The 14,995-nt window shown below is 53.9% G+C and overlaps 1 protein-coding gene across 2 annotated transcripts in view; it reads right to left on the bottom strand.

Annotated features, from left to right (window-relative positions):
- SND1 (staphylococcal nuclease and tudor domain containing 1) overlaps positions 1-14,995 on the bottom strand; it is a 459,246-nt gene that overhangs the window by 13,298 nt on the left and 430,953 nt on the right. The window contains exons 18-24 of one of the 2 annotated variants that reach the window (XR_005203511.1): positions 13,393-13,534; positions 10,093-10,216; positions 9,182-9,251; positions 7,910-8,023; positions 5,704-5,907; positions 3,949-3,993; positions 3,507-3,837 (exon numbers count right to left, since the gene is read on the bottom strand). Coding sequence is in view for 1 of the 2 variants with exons in the window: in XM_017549554.2 (XP_017405043.1) it covers positions 3,772-3,837; positions 3,949-3,993; positions 5,704-5,907; positions 7,910-8,023; positions 9,182-9,251; positions 10,093-10,216; positions 13,393-13,534 (765 nt within the window). In the remaining variant the exon portion in view is untranslated. Of the gene's footprint in view, positions 1-3,217; positions 3,838-3,948; positions 3,994-5,703; positions 5,908-7,909; positions 8,024-9,181; positions 9,252-10,092; positions 10,217-13,392; positions 13,535-14,995 lie in introns of those variants that run through there. The other variant, XM_017549554.2, reaches the window with a different exon arrangement.

Below are 14,995 nucleotides of genomic sequence, written 5' to 3'. Positions count from 1 at the left end.
GCTTGTGTGGGTAACGTTCACTGTGTATTTGGGTGTTCATTAGTGCACTTTTTCTAATGTGTGTATTTCCTGATAAATGTTACCTCCCTTAAAGGAATGAAGAAAAACCAAGCAGCTCCCCTTCCTCCCTCCTAAACTACCCCCTTAAACAAGCCCTTCCCGGGGTGGGGTCAGGCAGGCTGAGGAGGCCAGAAACTTGCTTGTGTGGTGGAGGGGGGTCTGGAGCCCAGAGACCTGATCCTGCCAGTTTTGATGTATTCCAGAGTTCCAGCCTGGCGCCCCATAGAGCAAAGCTCCCTGCTGGGTCAAGGGAGTGGCTAGAAATGAGGCCCAGAAATGTTTCCTGGGAAGGATGACAAGACACTCGCCAGCCAGGACCCATTTGCCTTCTTTCCCACCTGCTCGCAGTCAAGCTTTCCAGGGGGAGGGTGGTGTTTGGGCCCCCAGCCCGCCTCCGCAGGCTGCTGGCCAACCTAGTGTAAATATTATTACACTCCTACGCATCTGAAGGATGTTAATTATTAAAACACATGCCACCCAGGGTAGTGCACTGTAATTAGGTTCAAATTAAATTAGCATCCTCTTGTAATTAGGACATCAATAACCACTCTTGACGCACCAGCTTTCTGGCCCATCCCCATTGCTTCCCAACATGGGCTAATGCAAAAAAAAAAAAAAAAAAAAAAAGGGGTCCATTGACTCTCTCTCCCCAGGATGCAGAAATAATCAAACCAATAAATAAAATGGAGGCAGTCACGGGAGCCCTTCTCTCCACTGCCCGCCTTCCCTGCTGATCCTACACACTAGCCAGGGGAGGGAGACAAGTTCGCTGCGGAGGAGTCCCAGGCACCAGTGCTTCCCTGGAGGCTTTCCTGAGCCCTGGTCTCTGCTGCATCCACCCTCAGAGACCAGGAGCCTCCTCAACCTGCCCAGACATAAGTGATGCTTTCCTGACGCCTGCTAGCCCCAGCTCTTCTCCGTTCCTCTGGGAAACTTCCCAGCCACCTGGGCCAAGGCCTCTGTCCCTTAAAGTTCCAGGACACCGACCACTGCTGTGGCTTGTTATAGATAGCATGGCACTGCTGCCTCCTTGAGAGCCCAGAGAGATGACCTTGGCACTCATTGGACCCAACACTGTGCTTGGCACTAACTGGGTCCTAATCCCTGTTTGGAGGATGCCTAAATGGGTGGATAATAGGTGCTCAAGAGACTTCACTATTCAACAGGAAAGGTGGATGGAGAAGCAGAACCCACGATCCTGAGGCCAAGGTGCAAGTTTTATAACTCAGGGAGGGAGAGGAACCTGTGGAGAGCTTTTTCTGTGTTACTGGTACACGAGCTGGTGCTGAGTGGACAGCTACACATGAAAACAGAACATGCCGCTGTGTGCGTACTCTGAGTGCCTCCTTCAAATCTGCACCCTCGGCGCGTGGCTTGCCTCACCTTGGCCCCAGCCCTATCCAGGTCACATTCAGGAACTTAGCAGATGTTATATAGAGAGAAACACCAAGTCAGGGCCAAAACCAGAAAAGCCACGGTAGTGCCTTCCTGCCTGGTGACTGATCTGACCTTTGTCTAAACCAGCCTTGGAAGAGAAAGAAAATCAGAAAAGGGAAGGCGCAGGCAAAATTTCAATTGGAAAACTAAGGAGAGTTTATCCTTGGGCACAGATGTAACCAAGGCAACTGTGAAGGCCGTGAGATGATTTCAGACCCTTTCACAAAAGACTGGGCTAGCATCTTGCCCCTCTGCCGACTGTGTTCATTGTGAATACACATCTCACCCTACCAGAGGCACCTTAGAGGTCAAGAAATAAGTGAGATGGGCATTCTCTTTTGATAGATAAAAATAAAATCAGAGACCATGGTGAGAGTGTGCTTGTCTGCCAGATGCAGGACAGCTTCTCCAGGAGCAGAGATGATGGAGAGGCTCACACCAAGTCAACATCCACACCCCTCCTAATTTGCTGGGCCCCCTAAGGGGCTGCACACAGTCAACAGAAGCACAGTTACTGGACCATAAGGGGTCTGATTCAGGGAGTATATAAGCACTTGCTCTGGCTAGGCTGGAGGCACTGCAAATAGAAACTGTGAGTCCCCAAGATGGCCAAGGGAAACTAGTGGTTTCTGGAGTTGAATTGACTCTTATTTCTCCCCATGGCTCCTCCCTGGTTCCTCTCACTCTCACCTCTCTTAACTACAGTGCACCTTGAGTGTAAGAAACACACATGAGAAACCCGTAAGAGCCCTGGCCAGGACAAGTGTGTGTTATGGCAGGACCTCCGACTTAGGAATGAGATCTGGCCAGCCAGGCCCTGCCACCTCCACTGACTCTCCCTGTATCCCCAAAGACCAAAGGAGCAATTATATGGCAGCTTAGAGCATCAACCCAGATCAGAATATTGGTGGAATGTGGGGCCGTCAGGCAGACATGATGCCAAATTTTACCAGAGCATGTGCCAGGAAGGGGCAGGGGCACGCAGGTGATGCTGTCAGTGGAGAAATAATGAGGCGTGGACACCGTGGGTGTGGAAAGTGGGGACTCGCACACTTGACTCTCTCCCTAGGGTTCCTGGCCTCACACCACAGTGGCTCCTCCCCCACAGGCTATATGCAGCCTGAGGAGTCTGAGCTCTGGGGCCAGTTCTACCTCAGGACCTTTGGGGAGAGCTTATCAAGTTAGACAGGAGCAATGGCTAACCTGGCACAGTTAGGCCTCTCACCTGGGACCTGGGTCCTTCTCGGAGAAGGCGGTCCTCCTAGCTCTGTGCTCCAGGGAGGAACCAGGGGGCCTGCACTCTAATCCACTCTATCCCGGCCACAGCAGGAATTAGGGAAGTAATTTCTCTCAGCCGATTCCCTTTTGGATCCTTTCTTGGGGATCTGGCAGGGTCTGCCTAAGGCGGGACCCAGCAATTCACAGTGGGTGAATGGTCCTGGGTGCTGCTGGCCAAGCTGCTCTAACTCTCTAAGGTCCTTGAGAACAGCCATGTGCAATGAGTCAGAAAAGACCTCTAGCCTCCTATATGATGGCCATGGTGCCAAGTGTAGGTCCAGGAGTTGCTTGCTCAGATGCTGAAGATCTGCCTTACTTTCCCCAGTTGGCTTTATTTTAGGAAGAGTGGCCAGGCATTTGGATGACTATCTTGGGGGTCATTCAAGTGTCCAGGTCTCCTCCTGGCTGAAGCTGCCAAGACTCCATGCTCTGGACCCCACTGTGACCAATAAGGGCTGCAGACAGCACATACTATTTTATTGGGCCTCAAAAGCTTTAAATACAGAATGGGCTGGCCAGGGCGAAGATGTGGACACACTGGCATTTGAGAATGGACGCATCTGAAAAATCACGTAATCAACAGTTGGACAGAGAGCTGGGAAGAAGGGCAGTCTGGGACAGAGGCAGGTGCCAGCCAGCAGCGGCCCGGGTGTTAGGATGACTCCCTCCACCAGGACGTAGTCTTTGATGCTTCTTCCTGATTTGAGGACTTTAAAAAAAAAAAGAAAAACCACAAACCTCCAAATAAAACCAACCGGGAGAGACTGTGGATAGCAGTGCCCATCAACCCAGAGAACAAGGGTCTGCCCCAGAAAGCCTTGGGGTCCCCCACCCCACCCCCAGCACTGATGCCACCCTACAAGACATTTCCACACACTGAAGCAAAGCTGGACCCAATCTACACCCCCTCTCTGGGGTGTGGAGTTGGAAACACCCTCCCGGCAGAGGAAGAGGGACTGGCGTGAGCGGTGCTGGGGGCCAAACCCGATCGCCTCCTTAGCGGCTGTAGCCAAACTCATCCGCATCATCAGCTCGAAAGTCTCCATAGCGCCACAGGTTCAGCTGTAAGAAAAAACAGAAAATAGCTCTTCAGGGGTACGGGACCCACTGGAACTCAGAGGGCCAAAATCCTCAACTCGGTAGCCTCTGGGGGCTCCCAAGGCAAGAACTCACCCTGGCGCTCTTGGCTGACTCCTGGGCATTCAGGTATTCTGTGATCTGGAGGACAAGAGAGGAAAGGGAGTGGTCAGGGTGCCCTCAAATGATTAGCCAGCATGACCCTGCAGAATGCTTAGGTCGGGCCGCATCTCTCCTTGCTCGAGCCTCTCCAATGGAGCCTTAGTTCCCTCAGGGTAAAATGTAAAATGCAATCACATTCATCTCCTGGCTATTCCCTTAACTCTGCACTGGTTCTTCCATCTGCTTGGAACGCTCTTCCCATCATGTTGTCCTGGCTCCCTCTCCCATCTGCTTCAGGTCTGTGGTAAAGTATCTCCTTCTTAATGAAGTCTCAGGCAGCCCCATTTAAAATTACAACCTAGGTCAGGTGTGGTGGCTCAGGCCTATAATCCCAGCACTTTGGGAGGCCAAGGCAGGAAGATCTCTTAAGCCTAGGAGTTCAAGACCAGCCTGACTCCATCTCTACAAAAAAATAAAAAAATTTAGCCAAGCATGGTGGCCCACACATGCCTGTAGTCCCAGTGACTCAGCAGGCTTTGGCGGGAGGATCACCTGAGCCAGGGGGTTCGAAGCTGCAGTCAGCCGTGATTGCGACACTGTACTCCAGACCTTGTCTCAAACCAAACCAAACGAGAACAATAAACACACAACTTTCCCCTCCCATTCCTGACTCCCTGGATTCCACTTCTATTTTTTCACTGCAGGTATCATCTTCTAATATCCTATTTAATTTACTTATTATTTCCATTTTAATTGTTGTCTGCTCATGCTTGAATGTAAGCTCCTCAGGGCAGGGGTGCTGTCTCTTGCTCACTCACATACCATAGGCCCTCAATAAATGTCTACTGATAGCACGAATAGATAAGCGAACACACGTTAGGTGTTTCTCTCAGGGACTGGGGCAAAAGGAATTTTCTGCAGAGACATTAAGTTTCCCCCGACCTGGCCCACTTGGATGGTTTACTGATTCAGCCCAGCTGGGAAGCAGGGCTGTTCTGCAATAGGGCCTCAGTGGCTGCTTGGTGAGAGGGTAGGGAGGGACTCAGAAATGTACAGCGTTGAATGGAAGGGGCTACCTTGTATCCAGAGCCCAAAGCTAATCACCAATGGCCGCGCAGTGCAAGGTATTTCCCAGTTACGAGTGCATTGATCGTCATGATCAGCCCTGAGAAGTGGCAAGGTATCCAGTGCTCCCTCAGTTCATGAGCAGGGTGAGGGGGCTCAGGAGCTGGCTTCTCCTCTCAGGACGGTGGAGCCAGGATTCCAAGTCCAAGGGGCTTTCCAAACAGCCAGAGGGTTGTGTGGCAGAGTTCCCCTGGGCCCTTTGGTGCCTCCTCCTCGACAGCTCTGGCTCGGGGTGGCACTGGGTACCAGGAGTTGGTTATGGACTTGGAAGTTGTCTGTTGAAGAGTGAAACTGGCAGAGCGGGAGGGACAGGCTTTGACCCTCTCCACACTACCCCTGGCAAAGCTTTCTTGCCCGTTACCTGGGGGTACATGGGGAAGGAAACTTTCCGGTCTAGTTTGCCGCTGCATTCTCAGCCAAACCCGCAGCCAATTAATTTGGGATGTAATTAGCTTTAAAACAAAAACAAAAACAAAAAAACCCCAACAAACCCAAATCCATTCTCTTTCCCCAGCAGAAACAGCAGGATGGTGGATTCCCTGCTCCCTTCCTGGCTCACGGTGCGGTCCCCTCCTCGGTGAGGGTGGTAGCGCAATGCTGGGGCCACCTCTCTACATCACGTACCACTTTCTGGAACTGCTTCTCCTTGCGCACCTCCACCATGACCAGTCCCTCCTTCACCAAGCCCAGCCCCACATCGCCCTTGGAATCTGCAAACTGCAGGGTGACATGGGGGCAGCCGGCACTCAGGTGTTCCACGTTGAGCAGGCACTGAGTGTTCTGGATATCCCGAACCACACTGTCCACGGCATCCGTGCGGGCATCTTCCTGGATCAGAGACACACTCAGGTCAGAGCAAGCCAGAGAACAGCCACTTGGGCCCCAGCTCTTGTCCATGGACTCCCAAGAAAGTCTGGCCAGCAGGGGCCTCCTCTGCCAGGTGTTTTCAACTCCCCTGAGAACCCTAGTGAGGTTGGCCAGGTGCAGTGACTCACGCCTGTAATCCCAGCACTTCGGGAGGCTGAAGTGGGTGGATTACTTGAGGCCAGGAGTTTGAGAACAGTCTGGCTAACATAGTGAAATCCCATCTCTACCAAAAATACAAAAATCAGCTGGGCGTGGTGGTGGGAGGGAGGGAAGGAAGGGGAGAGGGTGGAAGGGAGCCTATAATCAACCCCAGCTACTTGGGAAACTGAGGCACAAGACTTGCTTGAACCTGGGAGGTGGAGGCTGCAATGAGCTGAGATCACACCACTGCACTCCAACCTGGGTGACAGCGAGTCTCCACCTCCGAAAAAAAAAAAAAAAAAAAAAGAGAAAAGAAAAAAACCCAAAAGAGGTAGGGACTGGCCAGAGTGCGGTGGCGCCATCATCTGACTGAAGCCTTGAACTCCCGGGCTCCGGCAATCCTCTCACCTTAGTCTCCTGAATAGCTGGGACTACAGGCACGTGCCACCACACCCAGCTTATTATTATTATTATTTAGAGACAGGGTCTTGCTATGTTGCCCAGGCTGGTTTTGAACTCCTGGCCTCAAGCAATCCTCCCTGCTTGGCCTCCTATGCTGGGATTACAGGCGTGAGCCACTGCACCTGATCCCATGTGTCTGTCTTCACTGATCTGTTTTGTGATGCTTGCCTTCAGCATCTTCTGTTGTTTCTCTCGTGCCCTTCAGCAACTTTGTGAAAAGACAGAGAGTAAATTTGAAAAAAATTTTTTTAAAGATAGGGTTTCACCATGTTGGCCAGGATGGTCTCAATCTCCTGACCTCGGGATCTACCTACCTCAGCCTCCTGAAGTTTTGCGATTACAGGCATGAGCCACTGCGCCTGGCAGCAGAGAGTAAATCTGCTTATTCTTCATTTGTACCCTTTATCTGGTGACAGTGCCAACCATGGTGTTCACGCAGCTCTCACTCTAGGTACCAGGCACTTCCTCAAAGCTAAAGTCAAGGGCAGCCGCTGGGGAGCTTCAACCTGCCTGAGCTCCCTGGGGATCTGGGCATTGCACACTGGCTTTCTGCTTGGGAATGGAGGATATCTATGACCCTACGCATGGGTTCTCTCCTCTCTGGCTGCACTTGCTGTCTCTAGGCTCCTGTTCTCAGGTGGTGGGACCCCAGTACTTCTAACACCCTCTCTCCTCCTCATCTCACCTTCCACACACCCAGTCTGGGCAATCCTGTACACTGCCTTGGTTTAACTACACTATTCCAGGTCTCATCTCACTCCCTAACTGAAAACTGTACGGCTGCCTGGAGGTCCCACTGGTCAAATTTGCTCCTCTCCTTCTTCTTGGCCAGCAGCAACACATCCACACATAAGAAATCCAGCGCCATGTTAGTCTCTAGCACGGACTGCTGCAACTGTCTCCCACCCGTTCCTCCCAGTCCCTCTGATCGCTGTGCCATCAGAACTAACTTTCAGAAACATAATGGACCATGTCACACTCCTCCCGGAAATGGTGCCACATTTCCTTCCTGCTTATACAGCACAAAAAATAAACTCCTTGCCAGGGTAGACAAGCCCATGACACCAAGGCCCTCCCTGTCTTACCTCCTGCCACGGCCCGAAAGTCCGCTGGGATCTAGCTGTGGTGGTCTAGACTTTGTCCAAACGCACCGTGGCCACCAGGCCTACTCACTTCTACAAACTAGCTGGAATGCCCAAATGCTACCTTCTCAGCAACATCTTCCTCAACTTCCCATTTCTTGAGTCCTATTACTAACAGATCATCGGTTTCCAACTTTTCCTGTCAGCCACGAGGGCTGCAGCAGCAGCTGAGTGTCAGTGGACAGTCCCCTTTAGAAGGAGGAAGACGCCAGACTCACATCTTGGGGCACTTGGATGAAGGCGAAGGCATACTCTGTGGCTTGAGCTGGCAGCACCCGAGTGCTGAAGGCAGGTGGTAGGGTACCCAGGCGGGTGGACGGCAGGATCTCTCTCTGCAGAGGAAGCAGCAGGCCAACATGTCACATACTTGCTGCCCCCTTGCTCTCACAGGACAGCTCTCTGCGGCCAGGCCTCTGGGAATGCTAACTTGGGGCCACCCTGTTCATCTCATTACTTGGTTCCACTTTGCCATGTACAAAGGCTCCCCAGTGGGTGAGGCCTCGGGGGAACGTGCCCTGCTGGTACCAGCAGCAGTGGGGAGCTGTGGCTCACACCCTCTCACTCTGGGCCTGGGGCTGGCACACCTAGTGGTTCCCATGAAAACAATCACAGTAGAACTGCACTCTAATCGCTTTTCCATTTCTTCCCAATGCCCTTCAGGCTGTGACATGGGTTCCCTGACTACGTTCCCACAGGCCAGGGGGTGCTGCAGCTGCTCGATGGGAGAGCACACCAACACAACAATTCCCGCGGTCAGCGGGCCTGCCTGTGGTTCCGGCCCAGGCATGTGGGTTGGCACTCGTCTGGCAGGACCTCTTCCTTTGTGTATTCAAGGAGATGGGCTGGGAGCATGGCCCAGCTCTGGGCTCTCTACTAACAGATCCTCAGTCCTAGTCCTTGAGGAAGGTATGGGAGGAATGCAGACAAGCAGAGCCATGACTCGGGAGAGTCGCCCTCCTGAACGACACCTTTCTCACCAGCTGGCTGCTGTTCCTAAAGGGAATCTCCCAGGAGTTGTCAGCAGACTCCCAGGCCCGGCTGGAGCGACTTTTCTCCCCAGGGTGCTAGTTAGTCACTGTCATCTGTGATTGTCCCTTCTCAGCAAGCCTGAGTTTGGCGATGTGCTGGGGATTAGCACGTGGAACAAACACCCAGTTTGGCCTGAACACCCGGAGCTGTGGGTGTAAAGCGCCTCCATGTGCCACAGAGGAGCTGCCCCATTCTACAGAGACCTCAGGCAGAAGAGAACTGTGGGTTCCTCACCCTTGGGGTCTGGATGTGAGACCTATCAGTGTTTGCAGCCGCTGGCCATAGACACCAGTTTTGCCGGGTCACTCAGGGGCGTGGCCTGTTACCCGCACGGCACAGATGCCCCATTACTCATTGTTCTATCAGTAAGCTCAGAGGGACCTTGGAGAGATCAGATGGCTTTGATCCAGGGGGCTGCTGTGTTTGATGGCCCTTCCAACACCCTGGTCCCTGACACTCACGTTGCCGTAGTCAATGTAGAAGACGTGTACTTTGGCAGGAGACTCGATTTTCTCTACTCGGGCACGGTACCTGCAATGGCATCATGGGCAGAGCTCAAGACACAGCCCTGAGGAGTCTGGGCTCCCAGAGCTTCAGCAATGGCAGGGCAGGGGCACGGTATTTCACTGCCCGGGTTCAACGGGTGTCACAGGGGACAGTTACTGCACTCCATCTAGGCTCAGCCTCGGGCACTGTGGCCACCACCTAATGGAATCAGAGCATAGCTGGGAGCAGAAGAGGGAGAAAGGAGCATGTGGAGCAGATTAATGTGTCCTTGGGGCATAAAGCAACAAGACTAATGACTAGATTGATGTCTGCTGTTTAAACTCAGCGCACTAAACAGCAGCTGTAATTAGCCGGCAGATCTGTCTGGGAGGCCGCAGCAGGGAACACATCCAAGTCACTTCGTCACCCTGGGAAGGCCATGGGCCCTCCCTTGGTAGATCACACGTCAGCGACCTTCTTCCGGCCTGTGAGCACTGCTGCTCATGTCCCAGACAGCTGGGGAGGAGGGTCGGGCAGCTGCTCTGGGCTTACTGTGGTCCAGCCTCCACCTCAGCCCCTGTGACATCATTCTTCCCGGGCGGGGTGAGGGGTGTGCTGGAGAGCCCAGCCAGTCAGCCAGGGCTCCAACCCTGGAATCCCCGAGGAGAGAAGAAAGGAGCCACTTCTGCCTGGTTGGACTGCAGGGGGTGCACAGGCCAGAGACAGGCCCCAGATGGGCTGTAGGCAATGAAGAGGGACACCTGGGAGAGCTGCTGGGTCAGTCAATAACCAGTTGGGGAAACCAGACTGCTAAGGCCCGGGGCCTGTGGACAGCCCTGCTATCGCTCTTGCTTGAGACTCTGCCCTGCTTTTCCAAGTGGCTTACCATTCTCCATCTACAAATTTGGCAATGCAGAACTCTCCCCTGCGGGGGGCATAGGAGCCCTCTACAGGGGGGTGGCTGGCAATGTCATTGCGCATGTTCTCCATCAGCTTCTCCAACTGGGTGCCTGCCAGGGAGGAAGACGCAGTAAGACCTGGGTGCTGGGTTCCTCGAAGCCTCATTTCTGGGAGAGCTTGGGGAGGGAGCTCAATGTGAAATTCTGGGGGGCACTGCAGCACTGGCTCTGTCCCCAACCCAAGCAGGGAAGCCCTCTTGGTCCTCACTCCAGAGGATTCGTGCCATCTGTCTTCAGCAGTGGAGCTGGTGACTTGCTGACACGTCGGGCCTTGAAGGCACACACAGCCTTGCCATCTCAGCTCTCCAGTCGACTAGCCCAGGCTGTGGGAGACCCTGGGATGTGTCTGAGCTTTGATTAAGGAGGTGGAGAAAGCAAGGAGACAGGGAGCAAGGCCAACGCCAAACAGCCTGCTCCAGGGTGAGAGCTGGCCAGCCCGTACTCCATTCTTACAGCGCCAGCTCCCGGCCTGGGCCACAGAGGTGGTAACTGACAGTAGCCACTATCCACTGCTTCCCAGGGGGCAAAAGTAGGGATGAAAGATGGGCCCCATACCACAGTGGACAAAGGCTCCAGAATTTAAGCCATGGAAGATGGGGGAGTCATTCTGGGATCCGGGCCTACAGCCTCAGTATTATTCAAACCTGGTCACTGTGACTCTTGTCACCCTGCAAGATACATGCTGAACAGGACTTCCAGTGCCGCTGGGCTGGGGCTCTACTGTCCCACGCCGCCACTCGGGGCCCCTGCTCCACTGGAGGAGGGGTTCCCACCTTGTCTCTCCCTAAGCATTCTGACACTGGGTCAGCGGTCCTTCTGCTTATCTGCTGCTTTTGCCTTACAACAGGCTGAGGAACCTAGGCTTCCTCAGTTTCTCTCCCTGGCTCTTTGCAGCATCCTCCCACCCTAACTCTGGGAGGCTTGAGTCCACTGTGGCTGCCCCTTTTATATCTCCTCTGGCCCTGATTCTAGCTCAGTCTCAGACCCTTCTTGCCCCTTCCCTCTCAGAAGCAAGAAGGGTGACTGTGGATGTGTGGTCTAAGTGTGGGACTCTTCTCTTTATCTTCAGGGCCCAAGGCGTGACATATGTCTGTTGTTACACTTGCCACAGTCAGCCTTGTAAGTTCCCTGCCACTGCACTGTGAGCTCCTTCAGGGCATAGACCATAGCTCACTTGTTTCTGTTTACTTGCGCAAGGCCTGGTAGAATCCCCGATGCATACAGGGTGGTTAATAATTCAGCTGCATTGAAAATAAACTCTGCATAAGCATGCAGGGATGTGTGTCCACTCTCAGGCTGCTGCACAGGCCACTGGCCCAGCATCCGCAGGACAGAGGCCTGCAGGTGGCAGCTGCCCCTCCTGCTACCCAATGGCCAGTCCTCCATAATTCTCCTTAGACAGTGCACCTTGCCACAGACAGTAAAATTCCAGGGACTAAGAAGCCTTGACAGACAGCTTCCTCCCTAACTTGGTCTACTTTAATTTTTTTGCTCCAAGGCAACAGAAGCAGGCTTTCTCCTCCCGCCAGCAGGCAAAGCCGTCTGGGAGGTCCTTACAGAGCCTCGCTGGTCATTTGCAGCTAATGGCAATGTTTTCGTCAGATCCTTCTCAAAGACAGACTTTAATTGAAAGAAGGGAGACAGGGTGAAAGGATGCCCCGAGAGGGGATGAAGGTTTCAGCAGAGGGGAGCTGTGGATCCTGAGGTTTATCTCCATGGATACCATGGAACCACCTGAGGGCAGAGGCCTTCCTCTCTGGAGCCCACCACAAATCCCCAGGTGGCCCGCCAGGAGGGCCTCACTCCCTTCTCTTCCAGCATTCTAAGGACACATGGTTTTCTCTAGTTTTCTTTCTTCCCTTGTTTTCTGCCTCAGATTTCTGCTCCCTGAAGACTTCAGTGCCCTGTTCTGAGTCAAGGCGGGCCCTCCCCAGCAGGACTGAGCTGCTACGGGGGGGCCTACCTGGGAGTGACTGCATCCTTTTGCTCAAGTTCTCTGGGGGGCTGGCAGGGTTTGGGGGTGGTGGATTCTAGCGGGCTCTCTGCCCAAAACAGCTCTTGTTCCTACCTAGACCACCACTATAAGACTCCTTCCCTGTCACATGACCCAGCCCTAGAGGCTGGCCACTGCCCGGTTCATTCCCAAGGCAACTGCTAGAGCAGCTTTCAGCAGGACTGTGGGCTGACCTCAAGAGAACCTAATCCCGAGGGCTCATCGGCTCCGTCTCTACCCCTCCCCCTTGCGTTTTTCCTTTCCATGCACAGCCAGCCCAGGGCCAGGAATGGTCAAGTTTTTCCTGGTAAAATGACATTGCCACAGAGGCGGCTGCCTGGGAAACAGCATTAGAGGGAAGTGGCTGAGATGGGGCAACCTGGAGTGGGCCTGGGGTGGGCCGGGGAGGTGGGCAGAGCTGCGTCCTGCCATCTGGAGGACTGCCTGAGTGCCAATGACATTTCCAGCCCCCTCTGCCCACCTCGGCCATGATTTGTTTCCTGGGGCCCAGAGGCAGCTCTAAGAGCTTTTCCTTCTGCCCCCAACTCAACTGTTGCCCTGCACAGTTGAGAAGAGGCATCAGGGTGGAGAGAGGAAGCAGGCGAGGCGGAGTCGGGCCAGTGGCTGCCAGAGCTCTCTCCTGCCGGCTGGCCTCAGAAACCGCAGGTCTCTGTCTAGGGGACCCTGGCCGCAGTGCACAGCACTCAGGATGGGAGGAGGAGAAGGCCCTTCAGAGACTGCCCAGGGATGTGTTTCCCTGGAGCGCTGCCTGTTTCCATGGAAACTTCATGCAGGGCTATGTTAACCTCTAAAGGAGAAACCCCAGCAGAGAAAAACCCAGAGCCACTCCTTGCTTCCCCAGAGGGAAAGGGGCTGATGATGCCTGGCTGGGACGTGACAGACTCTGGGGGCTACAAATCCTCCTGCCCAGTGTAGCCAGGGGTGTGTGGGAATAAACAATCCCCTAAGAGTCTCAGAGCGCCACCCAGATAAACCTGCTCTCAGAGGACCTGCCCGGCAGTGCCTCCATGCCTGAGCCCACGCCAGAGCTCACGTGAGAGTTCCTGAAATGACCCCAAGCTCAGAGAGCAGTGGGACGAGGCGGGGAGACGGGCGGCGAGAGCGTGAGCTCTTCAGGGAAGGCTCCTGGGCTGCTTGGGTTGTGTTCCTACCACCCCAGGCATCGCCATTTGGACCCAGCCAAGAACCACGAGCCAGCGGCCTGAGCACTTACCAGTCTCAACATCCTGCACATAGAAGTGCAGGTCGTCAGTGATCTCGGTCACAAACACGGGCTTGTAGCTGGCGGATCGCTCCTTCTCCTCCAGCACTGGCATCACCTCCTCCACGGGCTGCTCCTCATAGTGGGCCCAGACCTGCATGTTCAGGTGGCAGAGGTTAGAGGAAAGCGAGGAAGTGAAGTCATAGAAGACACTGGGAAAGGGGCTTTGGGCAAATGGGATCACCCCTGGGTGAGTGACCGTGGGGTCACTGTGGGGCACTCAATTCACACCAGCTGAGCCCCTGAAGCCCCCTATCTCAGAGGGGAAAGGTGGGCCCTCTAAAGTTCTGATCCAGCAGTTCTCAAATTCTGGCAGGCAGCAGAAGCAACAAGGGAATTTATTAAAAATGCAGGCCCCAGGTCCCACCCCAGGCCTAGCAAATTACAATCTGTTCTGAACATCCCACAGAGAGTAAAAAAGAGCAACAGCAGACTCCCAGGCCATCTCATGCACGTCCGAGTGTGACAGCCCTGTTCTCGCGCTTCTCACACCTGGCTCCTCACACTCGCACCTTGAGTGCTACGGTTCTCCCTTCCCTGTGGCCTGCTGTAGGGCACCTCTGAATTCTGCAGGACCTCCTGCTGTCACAAGGCCCCTGGCGCTCCTAAGGCAGTCCAAGCTGCAGCCTGAGGCCAGGGGAGGGCTCACCAAGAATGCCTCTGCTCAACAACTTTCCCTTTCTCCATCCTCCTCACCTCCAGCAGGTTGCTCTGACCTCAGCTCAGAAGCTGGGCCATGTGCTCTCCACCCTTCCCCTGTCTCCCTTCCTTCCCCGAGCCCTGTGCTGTCAGGGCTGCAGTAGTCCAGAAGCTGATTTGAGGTGACAGTGTGTCAAGTCCAATCCTGCGGCCAGGAGATTATCCAAATGGTGAGGCCTGTCACAGCAGGGAGGAGGGGGGAGGTGGCTTTCCAGCTGAGCAGCAGGAAGAGGGTAGTGAGAGAGGGCAGGGAATGGATCACGCGTGGGGTCCCACAGACACACATGGGAACAAGGATGATTAAAAGTATTTGCCCAATACTTATGTGCTTATTAGGTGCCAGGTAGCATTCTAAACATTCTCCTAATATTAATTCATGTAGACCTTACAACAACCCTTTGAGTAGGTCTTGATATTATCCGTGTTTTACAAATGGGGAAACTGAGTTACACAGGCTTGCAGCTAGAAGTAGTGAAATGAGGATTCAAACACAGGCAACCTGGTTCTGGAGCTCTTCCAGGGGCATTTTGGCATTGACTAGTATCCCTGAGAAAACGCCACCAACCAGGAGGAAAAAGCTATTTATTGGTGGTGGGGGTTGGGAATGAGGCCTCATATCCCTATTGTTGTTGAACATGCTGTCTGACCTTGGTCAGACTTTTCTGGGTCCCCTTTTCTTCTCTCTCAGCTGAAAGCAGACTCCTAGGGAGCTTCGGGACCCAGCAGAAGGGCAGGAAAGCTGGAAATCTGGAACCACCTTGGCTCAACCCAGACTCCACACTTCTGCCTTTAACGTGGCATGAGCGTGTGCTTCCACTAGAAGGAGTGGCTATGGGGGACTGACTGAGACATCTCC

Source organism: Cebus imitator, unplaced genomic scaffold (genome assembly GCF_001604975.1).
Source record: "Cebus imitator isolate Cc_AM_T3 unplaced genomic scaffold, Cebus_imitator-1.0 Scaffold219, whole genome shotgun sequence".
Lineage (NCBI taxonomy): Eukaryota > Metazoa > Chordata > Mammalia > Primates > Cebidae > Cebus > Cebus imitator.
The sequence above is the reverse complement of the archived record's forward strand: the minus strand, read 5'-3'. Positions and strand labels throughout refer to the sequence as shown.